Source organism: Mesoplodon densirostris, chromosome 7 (assembly GCF_025265405.1).
Source record: "Mesoplodon densirostris isolate mMesDen1 chromosome 7, mMesDen1 primary haplotype, whole genome shotgun sequence".
In the NCBI taxonomy this organism is placed as follows: domain Eukaryota; kingdom Metazoa; phylum Chordata; class Mammalia; order Artiodactyla; family Ziphiidae; genus Mesoplodon; species Mesoplodon densirostris.
In genome coordinates this window covers 40,341,492-40,355,951 of record NC_082667.1, presented here as the reverse complement: position 1 = coordinate 40,355,951, position 14,460 = coordinate 40,341,492, and the positions used below count along the sequence as shown (strand labels likewise).

Sequence of the window (14,460 nt, the reverse complement as noted above, 5' to 3'; positions counted from 1 at the left end):
GTGGAGCAACTAAGCCCATGTGCCACAACTACTGAGCCCGCACTCTAGAGCCTGCGAGCCACAACTACTGAAACCTGCGTGCCTAGAGCCCATGCTCCGCAACGAGAAAAGCCACCACAATGAGAAGCCCACGCACCGCAATGAAGAGTAGCCCCCACTTGCTGCAACTAGAGAAAGCCCGCGCACAGCAACGAAGACCCAACACAGCCAAAAATAAATAAATAAATAAATTTATATTAAGAAAAGAATATATATTTATACACACACATACATAGCTGAATCACTTTGCTGTACAGCAGAAATCAACACAACATTGTAAATCAACTATACTTCAATAAAAGAAAATTATAACCAAACTGAAACCACACAGGTATTTTTGTTAAGACCTTATATTAGCTCACAAGCAGTATATATAATTACAAAATTTAATTGAAAATTTGTAGAGCCAAGAATTACTAAGAAAACCTTGGGGGAAAAAACAAAGATGGAAGACTTGTTCTTATTATAAAACTCATTATAAAACTATAGCAATTCCAAATAGAGCAATGGAACAGAATAAAGATTTCAGAAATAGATCCGTATGTATGTGGTCTGTTAATTAATGACTAAGGTAGCTCTGCAGAGCAGGGGTAAAGGACTGTCATTTCAACAAATGGTGCTGAGGCCAGTGCATCTCCATGTGGAATAGAATGAAACATGATTCCTATCTCAGACCACACATAAAAATCAAATCCCAGCTGGACTGTAGAGTTAAATGTGAAAGGCAAATCAGATAAGCTTCTGGGACATAACACAGAAGAATCTCTTTATGATCTTAGGATAGAGAATGGTTTTCTCAAACAGGACAGAGAAACATTAATCATTGACAAATTGACCTTTGTTGAAATTTAAAAAATCTGTTCAACACCACATCATTTACAGAACAAAAAGGTAAGCCACTGGAGAAGATTTTGCAATACATATACTCAACAAAGGAATTGTATAAAATATATCTCCCAGAAATCAGTAAGAAAAAGGCAGACAACCCATTCAAAAATGGGCAAAATATCTGAATACATATATCCCAAAAGATGACATCAAAATTTGCACAAAAAATATGAAATGTTCCTTAACATCATTAGTCATCAGAGAAATGAAAATAAAACCACAAGAAGATACTATTACATATCCATCAGTATGACTAAAATTAAAAAGACTGAAAATACCAAATATTTTGCAAGGATATGGACTGGTGAGAGTGGAAACTGCTATAAGCAATGAAAAAGTAGAGTCATGCTGCAACATGAATGATCTCAGACATCACACTGTAAGGAAGAAGTCATACACAATAAGGTACACATCATATAATTCCACTTGAATGAAGTTATTATTTGGTAAATTTATAAAATTTGCCTGGAGAAGAATTTTCCGAGCTATTTTTAATTACAGTTTTTTAACTTCGGTAACATTCCACCAAAGTGTATAGAAAAAACTTTACCTTCCCTGCCTGCACTTTTCCAGTTTTTTTGATATATTAACATGGAGGTGGAGCCCAATGCACTTAGATAAGAGGAAAAATTAAAGGCATAAGAATTGAAACAAGAAGCAAAAATATCTTTATTGGTGGGTCACATAAAATTACACCTGGAAAATCCTAGCGCATCAAAGATAAAACAAATTTAAACGATAGAATTCAGCAAGTTAGCAGGATATAAAATTATCATGCAAAAATGAATAGCTTTCATATATAAAAATAGCCAGTTATAAGATATAATGGAAGGGCTTCCCTGGTGGCACAGTGGTTAAGAATCCTCCTGCCAATGCAGGGGACACAGTTTCGAGCCCTGTTCGGGGAAGAACCCACATGCTGTGGAGCAACTAAGCCTGTGCACCACAACTATTGAACCCGCACTCTAGAGTCCACAAGCCACAACTACTGAGCCTGCATGCCACAACTACTGAAACCTGCGTGCCTAGAGCCCATGCTCCGCAACAAGAGAAGCCACCGCAACGAAGAGTAGCCCCCGCTCGCTGCAATTAGAGAAAGCCCGCGCACAGCAATGAGGACTCAATGCAGCCAAAAATAAATTAAATAAATAAAAATTTTAAAAAGGATATAATGGAAGAGAAAAACTATAATCACAATAGCAGCGCAAAAGACAAAATACTTAAGATTAAATTTTAGAAGTGTTCAAAACCTCTATGAAGAACATTTAGAACATTTCTGAAACATATAAAATAGACTTGACATCCATACAAGATGTCATTTCTTCCTAATTTATAAATTTAATGCAATTCCTCCAAAAAAAAACCAAAAAAATTTTTGTTGCTGAAGCTACAAAACTGATACTTAAGTTCATTTGGAAAAACAAACATAAAAGAATAACTAAGAAAACATTGAAAATGAAAAGCTATGAGGGGTGATTAGCCCTATCAGACATTATACCATACTACACAGCCTTCATATTTAAACTTTGTGCTATCAGTGCATGAAGAGACAGACCAATGGAATGGAATAGAAAGTCCAGAAATAGACTACATATGAAAATCTAGCACATTGCTGGGGCAAAGAGGCCGCTTTAATAAATGATGCACAGACAACTGGATAGTCATTTGTAAACGATAAAATTAAATCCATTTCTCACAACTTTACACAAGAGTAAACTCTAAATGGATCAGAGATCTAAATGAAATGAAACTATAAGAGCACAAAAGGAAAGCAAGAAAACAAATTTTGCAATATAGACAAAGGGCCAATATCCTTAATATAAAAGTTTTTAAAAAATTAATTTGGGGGGAAGGGACTAAAAATCCTAGAAAGATGGACAAAATACACGAACAAGCAATGCACCAAAAATGGCCTTTACATATACAAGTTCAACTTCATTCATAACAGAAATGAAAACTAAAACTACATGGAGATAATCATCCACTAGATTGGCAAAAAATCAAAAGCTCGACAATAAATTCTGATGGTGAGGATATGGAGAAATAAGCAGTCTTACACATTGTTGGCAGAAATACAAAACGATGCAAACTCTCTGGAGGGAATTTGGCAGTATTTAGCAAAACTACATATGCATTCACCCTTTTACCCAGCAATCCCACCTCCTACGAATTTACTCTGAAGATAAACTTCCAAAAAGATGAAAATACTAATAAGGTTAATATTGCAGCATTATTATTTATATATTGTAAATATTGGAACTACTTAAATACCCATATGTAGGAGAATGATAGAATAAACCATGGTATTTAAATTCAATGGAGTACTGTGTAGCTATGAAAAACAGAAAAGACCTTTATAAAATTGTAGGGAATAATTTCTAGGATATATTGTTCTGAGTGACAATATATATAGCATACAAATTTTTGTATAAAATGGGGAAATTAAAAATACACATATCCACTTTTAGCAAAAAGAAATGCAGAAAGGATAAAGAAGAATGAAACTGTTTACCTACAATGGATAGAGCTGAAAGAGGAGAAAGGGATGGGGCAAAAAGGAAGGGAGTAAGATTTGAGGACACATGAATATACACTGAAGAAAATAATAAGGGGTAAAGGATCATTACCCCTTGCAACCTACTCTCAAAAGATTGAAAAGAAGTATATTTAAGTGTGCATGTTCATGCTTGTATATGAATATATATGTGTGGAACATACACACATAGAGAATAACTTTTTAAATGATGAAATGTTAAAAATTGGTGAATCTGCGTAAAAGGTAAAAAGTACTCTATTATTCTTACACATTTTCCATAAATTTGATATTATTTCAAAATTAAAAGTTTAAAAAACATGACCTGGTTTTAAAGCACTACTAAAAAGCTCAGAAATCAAGACTGGGATGATCAACTACTGGGCGTTTTCAGATATGTCTATGATGGATGGATAGATGTCATTTCACAAGTCCTATTTCCAGACTATTAAGACCAATAGACAAAAAAACCCCACAAAAAAACAAAAATACCAACAGACGTGCAATTGCACCTCTTATTCCATTAGGCAATGGCTTTTTGCCTCTAGCAGCATTTGCGCAAAGTCCAGATACACCCCGCAATCAGTTCAAATGCAATCATAGGTCGGCTGAAGTTAGTTTTATAAGCTTATAGTGGAGAAAATACTGATTTTTAAACAAAACGAACGTGAAACTCTTGAAATTAAACAGGCACTGTGATCAAGGGTACTCAAGCACTAGTGTTGGGTAGCTGTACATGAATCATCAGCACTGCCTAGTGGCTCTGACAGGCAGAAGAGAGTGTGGCCTGGGCCAACCAGCCTAATATCCATTGTCCTTCTTTCACTTTATCAACTATTATGTGCAATCACCAGCCAAGAGCCCTTTGAATCTCACTTTACCACTTACGACGTCAAGGCACGCAGATTAAATAGTCTTTTATTTGACCCAAATTATTATTGAGTGATAACATTTAAATTATACATCGGAAAGCAGTACAATAACCTCTTAAAACAGGCAATGATGGTTTAATTAAAAGAGTTTGATAAAGAACATACGGAAAAATCAGGATGTCAAGAAAAGTACCAAGGTGAACATATACCTTGACACAGAGACTAAAATATTTGACGATACAATTTGGGGTTCTAGTTCAACAATTTTTGTTAGTAGTCATGCCGAAAGTAACTGGAGAAACATATACATAATTGTTGAGAGGTTGTGTCTGGGGAGAGGATTATAGGGAAATACACACGTTTTGATAAAATTTCAATGTCTGAATTTTGAAGCATAAATATGCATTGCCTTTACGATTTAAACAGCTAAAATCAGATCTAGTTATCAGTCACGGCAATAGCAAGCTACGTGAACTGACTTCTTAAGAGATTAAGCTAAATCACTAGTATTTTCAGACCTAGCTATTAAACATTAAGTTCAGACTATTAAAAGAAAATGAGATAAGCAAACGATGAAATGTGGACATTTTTCATTCAAAATATGGAAGCTCTTTGGACTCAAAAAACCAACTCTTCATTCTATAAAATCTTTTATAATAACCTTAATGGTAGTTAGCTTTAAAAAGCCACAAAATACTGTGAATTAAATGTATGAGATACAAAAGAGGACATCAGATTACATTGGGGGATGGTTATTTTTATAAATTTAATCAATTAATTAATTAATTAATTTTTGGCCATGTTGGGTCTTTGTTGCTGTGCATGGGCTTTCTCTAGTTGTGTCAAGCGGGGGCTACTCTTCGCTGCGGTGCGAGGGCTTCTCACCGCAGTGGCTTCTCTTGTTGTGGAGCACAGGCTCTAGGCATTGCGGGCTTCAGTTGTGGCACGTGGGCTCAGTAGTTGTGGCACACAGGCTTAGTAGTTGTGGCACACGGGCTTAGTTGCTCCGCAGTATGTGGGATCTTCCCGGACCAGGGATCAAACCCATGTCCCCTGCGTGGGCAGGCGTATTCCTAACCACTGTGTCACCAGGGAAGTCCCGTTATTTTTAAATATAGTACATTTCAACAGAAAACTTTTACAATGGGAGACTTTTTTATTCCATTTTTCTAATAAAGAGTTTTTCCTCTTTGTTTATTAAAACATAAAACGTTTTCTTCTTGACCCTTTACATGTAAAATTTATCAATTTTACGGGCAATTTCCTGGCAATTTCACCAGGCTGAGCCAGGTGAAATATGTCAAGCAATTTACACATAAAATTAGAAAGCTAATTTTGGTTTTACTGCATAGTTTAGTATGCACAGGTTCCAAATTTACTGCAAAACTACCCTGACTTAAGTTTAGATTTGGAAGCACCACCTTGTGGCAAAAGTAAGAACTTCTGAATTGCAGGAGTCAAGACGCGTTTCCGGGAGAGAACACTTGTGGGCTTCTGAGGTATTGGTCAAGTTCTATTTCCTGACCTGTATAGAGAATGCCATGAGGCTCACTTTATCATTATTTGTTAAAGCACATGACTTTTCTGTTATTGCAGGTCATAATTTTAAAAGTTTAGGGAAAAAATGTCCAATTTGTACCCAAATTGAAAGTTGTATGCCTAAATGCTTGAATTTTCTAAGTACCAGTTTTATTTCCTAGAATTGTAAATGCACTATTATATTTTTGATACACAACAAAATGCCAGAAAGAGGGATATTCTTTGGTAAACGACAGAAGGATTTTTTCCCTCAAAATGTTTTCACTGAGGCCCTCTCTCAGCCTCCAGAGCAACTGTAGGGGCTCTGCAGTCATCTGGAAACCACTGCTACACACCTATCCCAACGTGTCTGAAAACTGTCCAAAAAACCCTAGACTTCACTGCATCAATACAGAATATCAAGGATATGTGGCATATTTAACTATGCAGCAATATTCATCAAAAAGGTTTTTCTTTCCTATTTACTGTATTTCCAGGAGGTGACACACGCTATTCACAAAATGACCTGAATTGGCTGAGAGTTTCACCCTCTCTCACTGCCATGGAATCACTTCTCCTAGGAGCTAACAGAATCACATTTAGTACCTCTTTCATACCGTAGAGCAGTTTGTTGGAAGGGAGAAAGCCTTACTCTTTTTTTCTCAGGAAACTGTCAGGTCGCATTAGTGACCATCTCCCTATGACCCTCACCCCAGCAGGTGACATCTCACCGGCAGGTGAGAAGAGCCATTGACTGGCTGAGTCTTCCCAGACAGCTACCCAAACCAGCTTCCATCCCACCATGGAGAGCAACTCTTACTCATGATTTCGTCTTTGCTTCATTCAAATACTGGGAATATTAAAGATGGGAGTAGATGTGTCTGAGAATCTTTCACAGGACAAGGCCTTCTGCTGAGTTAATGCAACCTGCTAAAATAATCCTTATGCTCAAGCGAGGCACAGAAAACATTTTTAAAGAAACTAAGGCTACATCGCAATTCTTGACTTAGACCCATTAAAAGGGCTATGATATAGAGGCAGCCACTAAGCAAATGCTGTCTTTTATAGTTTGACACATTCTAGGTATGAATATGCCAATAATCAGGAATATCACTCAGTCTAGCGTTTGTTTCTACATATAAAGAAATGTCAGGCTGTTGTACCACCAAGATCTATAACTTCCTCAAGGAGTCTTGAATATATAGCTGCACCATAAGATGAAAAGAAGGAATACTCTCAGGGAGTCTTTAAACAGAGTCTTAAAAAGGAGAATGGGATTATTGAACTTAAATCTGAAGAGGTCAAATTCTTAGGTCACCCGAATACAAGTAAGAAAATGTAACAGGAACTGCTTCTCTAAGATTTTGGAATTGCCCATGCTCAATGTTAAGATAAAATATTAATGAGAAACCTTGGCATTGATATTCCACTGAAGTTATATTTCAATATGTTTATCTAATATAACCATAAGGTTCAAGTGACCACTGTATCTAAAAAAAAAAAAAAAAAAAAAAAAACCTCTTCAATAGCTTCTAAGAAGATATGGTTAAATTATTTTAACCCTTTCCTCCTAGAAACAGGTGAGAGAGAGAGAGAGAAAAAGAACCATTAATAATAGAAAATAATGGAGAAAATTACCACCATTCAATGGGAACATAATCCTCTGGAATCTTTGCTACAACTGGAATAAAAAACTCAATAATTCTGACAGACTTTATTTTTTGATACAAACTTATATCTAATTATTCAAACTATAGGGTATATGTAATCATTCAAAGTTTCTGGCTGATACTATCACAAGCATTAGAAAAAGAACATATACTGAGTAACAGACAGTGAGCTTAGGCACCGTTTCATATAAATTGTTTTACCTGCAGGAAATCCAGGATGTCTAGAAATTACGAAAATTATAAAAAGGGCTGGATTCTATAAGCTCTTTTCCTCAACTTTGGCTAAATATAATAACCTTAAAATACCGACACAGTCTTTGATTATAAAGCAGAAACGTACAATGGTAGATTTATTTTAGTCCTTACTCAAGACTGTATTTAAGCAAAGCTCTCACTCGGTAAGACATATACTGATGTATGTCAGAAAAACAACATTCTAAGTTTTATGGAGCGTTTATAGAACAGGTAATGTTAATAACCAGATTAAAAAATAAGGAAAACCAATGCTATTCTATATGCCTTTGAGCTGGGAAGTTTCTCAAATAATGAAGTCATGTTCAGGAAATGATATTCAAAAGCATAAATTTTTATACATTAGTTTCTCTGTTAAGTAAGAATCATTCAAATTCTTCAGTTAACAGCAATACTCAAAAAGTCTTCAACTGGCAAACTCGTAGTTTGCAACGTTTCGATTTTTCCTGAATCTTGAAAACTTCAAACTGCCATTAAATATATTATCTTCTGTTTCTTCTTAAAGAACTAAGGTTCATAAAAGGATCATCATCATCATCCTGGAATGACATCCAAATGTAAAATCAGTGACTGTTCCACGCTTCACTGAAACAAGACAGAAGTTCTTATGGGCAAAACAATAACAGTAAGAGCCATTTTCTCCTTTCACATGGGGTAGACTTTCATTTTTCTGTTTCCTTTATAAATATGAATAGTTTGTCAATTTTTTTCTCCTCCTCCCTTCCTTAGTAGCTATTTCATTGTTAAAACAATGAAAGTCCAACTAAATTCTTAGCAAGCATTAAAAATAAAAATTTATCCTGCTCTATATGTGTGTATATATAGAAGCCCACAATATATATCATATATATTTCTCTCAATTATTCACCTTAATAAAAGCAAATAAGGCATGGGCAAGACAAAAAAACAAAAAACAAAAAAAAACTCTTCAAGTCATTTCTATTAGGTTTTTAAATAGGTTTTTTTTTTTTTCCCACTTACATTTTATAACTGGTATATCTGATGTTCTGGAAATTCAGAGCCAAAAAAATAATGAAGCCACATGACCTAATTCAGAAATAGCTGTAATTTTTATTTCCATTACCCATTTAATGCTAGAAATAGACAGCTACTCTCCGACTGGTACAAGAAACAACCTAGGAAAGTAATCTTTCAAATATTTTTTTTGGAAAAAGAAGTAGAGGAACTATTTAGTTTCAAAGACTTCCTATGCTGCTGGGACGTAGATTATATGCATAGTAAGAATAGGCAGGAATATCAGACGTTAACTAAGAATTTAATTAGAGAGAATGAAAACTTAACCTTCGATAAGCCCCAAATACATAATTTGATGAGGTTAACATAAAATCAATGATATACATTCTATAACTAACTATTCAAAAGAGAAAGCAAATTTGTAGTTTTGATTTATGTTTCTTTTAAGACATTCATAAAAAGGGATAATTATTTGGTGTTAGGCTCTGCTGGTGATATTAACACGTTCCAGTGTTCACTAAATTAGCTATCTCTAGTGAGATATGGATGCCTTGAGAAACACAAATTCGCTCTCACTTATCGATTCATTTTCTGCTACCATAAAAGGCAGAACTCGTTAATAAACCAGAGATAAATCCAAACTATAGCAGAGAAGCTGCTAATAGTTCTCCTTTGTAGCTAACATGAACTATATGAATTTCTGTAAGTAACATATAACCACATGTATATCTAGATGCTTTGGAATTAACAAACGGGTCAACAACTGCCCACTTCTCTCCTGGAGGCAACATGCTAGTATTTAATAGGCAGACTGAGCTCATGGTGCCATTTTTCTTTGCAGCCTGAGTTCTGGGGAGTCTTCTCTTCAAGCTGTTTCAAAACCACAGCTGGGACACAGAGATCATGACGGCAGCAGGTGAAGCTCAGAATCAAAGGCGTGAGTCATGTGGTACAACAGGGATGAACCTGGAGGACACTATGCTCAGTGAAATAAGCCAGGCACAAAAAGACAAATGCTGTATAATTCCACTTATATGAAGTACAGAGTAGTCAAAATCATAATGCACAAAGTAGAAGAGCCCCTTGCCAGGGGCTGAGGAGAGGGGAAAATGAGGAGATGTGGTTCAATGGGTATAGATTTTTGGTTTTGGAACATGAACAGGTTCTGGAGATTGTTGTGCAACAGTGTGAATATACTTAATATTAGTGAACTAACCGGATACTTAAAACTGGTTAAGATGGTAAGTTTTATGTTACGTGTTTCTACCACAACTGAAAAACACCACCGTGTACCACCTTAAATATACAGGAAATGTGTAGAGCATATAGTGAACATTTAATAAACATTCTGTTGTAAAGTAACATTAAAGGCTTTCACGATATCATCACCACTATTTCTCCAAACATAAACAACAGAAGCTGAAAAAACTATTCTGATCCTACTGTTAACTGGGCAAGTTAAATAAGAGCTGAGTGATATTATATGTTAAGGATCTGCAGGCCTTTCACATCTGAGGTATTTCCATCGATGAGCACTCAACAGAGGCCACTCATTGACTCAATATTAACTATGGTTCAAAGGAAGGTGATCAATGAAACTATTTTTAGAAATAATTTTCGGCAACTAGCTTAGCAGTCCCTATACAGATTTTATAAACATTTATTACCTCATCTGATTCAAAATCAACCCCTTTAGTGATTTGGCTCCGGGACATGTGTTTGCTCGATGATGAAGTGCTCAACCACCTGAGGCAAAATATGAGAAAAACAGAGAAAATGAACCAAAGAATTCATCACAGAAGGCTTTCTAGCTAAGTTTTTCATTTTAGTAGCAGCCATGAATAAAAATACCTAACACATTCCCTTCGAGCTACATTAGAGGCAGTAGAAGCTTAGTGGCAATGAAAAGGACTCTGATGTCAGGGTCTGAATCCCAGTCCTGCCATTTAGGAGCTACATGGCTTCAAGCAGCTTAGCCTCTCTGTGCCGCAATTTCCTCACCTGTAAAATGAGGATGATAAGAATTTTTCAAAGATTAAATGTGTTTATATACTTAAACACTTTGATCAGTGCCTGACACACATGAAGCATGCCACAGATGTTTGCTGACATCATAGTTCTTAGCATATATTAACATGTATCTACTACCATCCTCTACTCCTGAAAATTATGGCAATATTGAAATATTTTAAATCAAATCTCAGTTACGTTTCTATAATAGGATAAAAGGATCTCAGGAAAGGCTCACCACTTTCTAGGGTTGCCTCACTGTTAATATTATTTGTGTCCAGTCCGAATAACAAAGATTTACTTAGTGCTTGACCCCTGCCAGGTACTATGATAGGCCCTGGGAAACATCAGTAAGCAAGATAATCAGGAATCTACTTTTTTTTTTTTTTTTGCGCTACACGGGCCTCTCACTGTTGTGGCCTCTCCCGCTGCGGAGCACAGGCTCTGGACGCGCAGGCCCAGCGTCCATGGCTCACGGGCCCAGCCGCTCCTCGGCATGTGGGATCTTCTCGGACCGGGGCACGAACCTGTGTCCCCTGCATCGGCAGGCGGACTCTCAGCCACTGCGCCACCAGGGAAGCCCAGGAATCTACTTTTTTTTTTTTTTTTTTTTTGCGGTACATGGGCCTCTCACTGTTGTGGCCTCTCCCGTTGCGGAGCACAGGCTCCGGATGCGCAGGCTCAGCGGCCATGGCTCACAGGCCCAGCTGCTCCGCGGCATGTGGGATCTTCCCGGACCGGGGCACGAATCCGTGTCCCCTGCATCAGCAGGCGGACTCTCAACCACTGCGCCACCAGGGAAGCCCCAGGAATCTACTTTTATGAAGCTTAACTTGTAGTGATGGAACTCATATTCCTATGTATTTTTACTGACAAAAATTTTAAGTCATCTTAGGACAGGGCCAGCAAACTTGGCTAGCAGACCAAATCCAGCCTACCTGTTCCTTACAGCCTGTGAGCTAAGAATGGTCTTCACATTTTGAAATGGGCATATTTAAATGGTTATATAATCACCTACATAATATCCCCAGTTTTGCCTCTTGGCCCGCAAAGCCTAAAGTATTTACTACCTGGCCCTTTAAGAAAAAAGTCTGCCGGCTCCTGTCTTAAATAAAAGCAGTGTTTGTGAACTCTTAGCCAACAATTTATTACCATGCTTTGGGATGTTACTATAGCAAACAAAATATATCTAAAGGTCTTGTCTGGACAAATTGTTGAGAGTCAAGAGATCTATGCATCAGAATGAAACAGAAAAATCCCAGGCTCTTAGGCACAAAAGTAAAGGACAGGAGGATTTGCCGAGCAAACTTGAAGAGCAACATAGTTTTGGAGGTAGAGGATCAAGGAATTTATCAACCAATCTACCCGGGAAGTCTCCAACTCTCTGTACTTGAACTAAGCAGGAACTGATCATTGTTGACTTGTTTCCATCATCTGTGACAGGAAGAAGCAGATCAAAAGCATGAAGCCACAGTGCCAAGGCTAGCCACAGCAGGTGAGGCACTGTTGCTGTGAGAGCTGGGGAAAGAGGGGGGTTATAGGAAGAAGCACCCACTGAGGCCTGACTCTGCTTGCTAATGTCTCCCCAGACAAATAACCAGTGGTGTCCAGAAACAAGCCAGGCATTCTACACCAGATGCTGGCTCATTTGATCATAGCAGGAGCCCCCAGTTCTGCACCAGAGGACCTCACACACCTACAGATCCAGTCTATGAGAGGTCCCCTATCCTCAGAAAGCAGTGGCAGAAAGGGAAGAATCGTTATTCAGTTTTGACTACTGGGTCAAATAAATGGACTCTTGTCCTGGATGTCAAAAGATGTTTAATTGGATTAGTTTCCTGTGGATGGCTCAAAAATAAGGCAGACGGGGTGTATTACATTGAGTACCAGGAGCTCTAAGTCTTCTCCATTTTTGTACAGATATAATTTGGAGGCACAAGTCAGAATTCCTACCTAGAGATGTTCAGCCAATTATGTCAGTTGTAGCAGCATCACAAGCATAAGAGAGCATGTTAAATTAGCCTACATAAAAGGTGCCCCCAAAATGTTGGCTCCCCCCACTGCAAGGTTTAATAGAATCCCCTCCATCTCTCCTCCTCTACCTGGCCTGATGGGGCCAGGTTTCTCTTGCTCACTGCTTTAAGGGCGGCGGCGGGGGAGGGTTGCCACCAGCTCTATCAAATCTGGAAGGGTCCTTTTATCCCCAGTACAACCATGTAGAGTTTGGTGCAGTTTTTCCAGGGGAAAGTGGGTGGATTTCCACTGCCCATCCAGCAGAAAGGAGTTTTACAGCTGGAAGTTCTTTCCTTTTTAAAGTCAACTACCAGAATATTAGTGCTTTTACTGCTTACCATTCTTTCCACTATTCTTGTTCTATTTCCCTAGCCTGTTCTTTCTTCAATAAGCCCTTCTAGAGGTGTTACTATGTGTTAAGTATTGTACTTAGCACTTCACAAATATTAACTCACTTTAAAGCCTCATAACAACACTTTGAGGTAAATATTATTATCTTCATCTTACAAATGAGGACACTGAGGCATAGAAGTCAAAAAAAACTTGCACAAGGTCCACACTCAGTAAGTGGTAGAGCTTAAATACTTTAAATTATGAGTGAAATAACTATACAAACCACGCCATTACTAAACAGTTCTTCAAAGACAGCATAAATTGTGTTACCCAGTTGCTGTCATCAGGAACACAAATCTGCCAAGGCTGATTTCAGATTTCTTGCCAAAATGTTCGTTTCTAAATCTCCTCTCGTCAATTAAATGATTCTTATTACATGCACAGAGGTCTGAGAGCTTAATCTATTATGTGAAGAAGCAACAGCAGAGGATGGACCTAGAGATTATCATATTAAGTGAAGTAAGTCAGAAAGGGAAAATCAAATATCACATGATATCACTTACATGGGGAATCTAAAATACGACACAAATGAACTTATCTACAAAACAGAAACAGACTCATAGACATAGAGGACAGACTTGTAGCTGCCAAAGGGGAGGCAGGTGGGAGAGGGATGGAGTGGGAGTTTGGGGTTAGCAGATGCAAATTATTATATTGATACACAGGATGGATCAACAACAAGGTCCTACTGCATAGCATAGGGAACCATATTCAGTATCCTGTGATAAACCATAATGGAAAAGAATATGAAAAAGAATATGTATATGTACAACTGATTCACTTTGCTGTACAGCAGAGATTAACACAACATTGTAAATCAACTATACTTCAAAAAAATTAAAAAAAAAAAAAAGAAGCAGCAGCAGCAACAGCAGAGATGAGTCCTGGAGCAGAATGCTTGGCTACATGACTGGCTGTGTGACCTTAAGTAAGTTACGTAGACTACCACGCCTCACTTTCTTCAAAGGTAAAAGGGGGAAAATAGAGTTATAAGTACATTTACCTCCTGGAGTGACTGTGACCAGCAAATAAGCTAATTCATAGGCAAAGGCTCAGAATGGTACCTGACACACAGGAAGTGCTGAAAGCTGAGTACATTTACCTCCTGGAGTGACTATGACCAGCAAATAAGCTAATTCATAGGCAAAGGCTCAGAATGGTACCTGACACACAGGAAGTGCTGAAAGCTGAAACAGAATATTAACAAAATACAAAGCTATTTTCTGTTAATTGGAGAGGACATAGTATTCCAGCAAGAAAATCACTGGGTAATAAAGGCAAAAGGAAATGAATGACA

General features: G+C 37.4%; 1 protein-coding gene across 3 annotated transcripts in view; it reads right to left on the bottom strand.

The window, feature by feature from the left end:
- Positions 1–4,281: 4,281 nt before the first annotated feature.
- MRE11 (MRE11 homolog, double strand break repair nuclease) overlaps positions 4,282–14,460 on the bottom strand; it is a 73,496-nt gene continuing 63,317 nt past the window's right edge. The window contains exons 19-20 of one of the 3 annotated variants that reach the window (XM_060104705.1): positions 10,415–10,493; positions 4,282–8,311 (exon numbers count right to left, since the gene is read on the bottom strand). In XM_060104705.1, coding sequence (XP_059960688.1) covers positions 8,255–8,311; positions 10,415–10,493 — 136 coding nt within the window. In that variant the 3' untranslated portion in view covers positions 4,282–8,254. Of the gene's footprint in view, positions 8,312–9,619; positions 9,724–10,414; positions 10,494–14,460 lie in introns of those variants that run through there. The other 2 variants (XM_060104704.1, XM_060104706.1) reach the window with 2 other exon arrangements.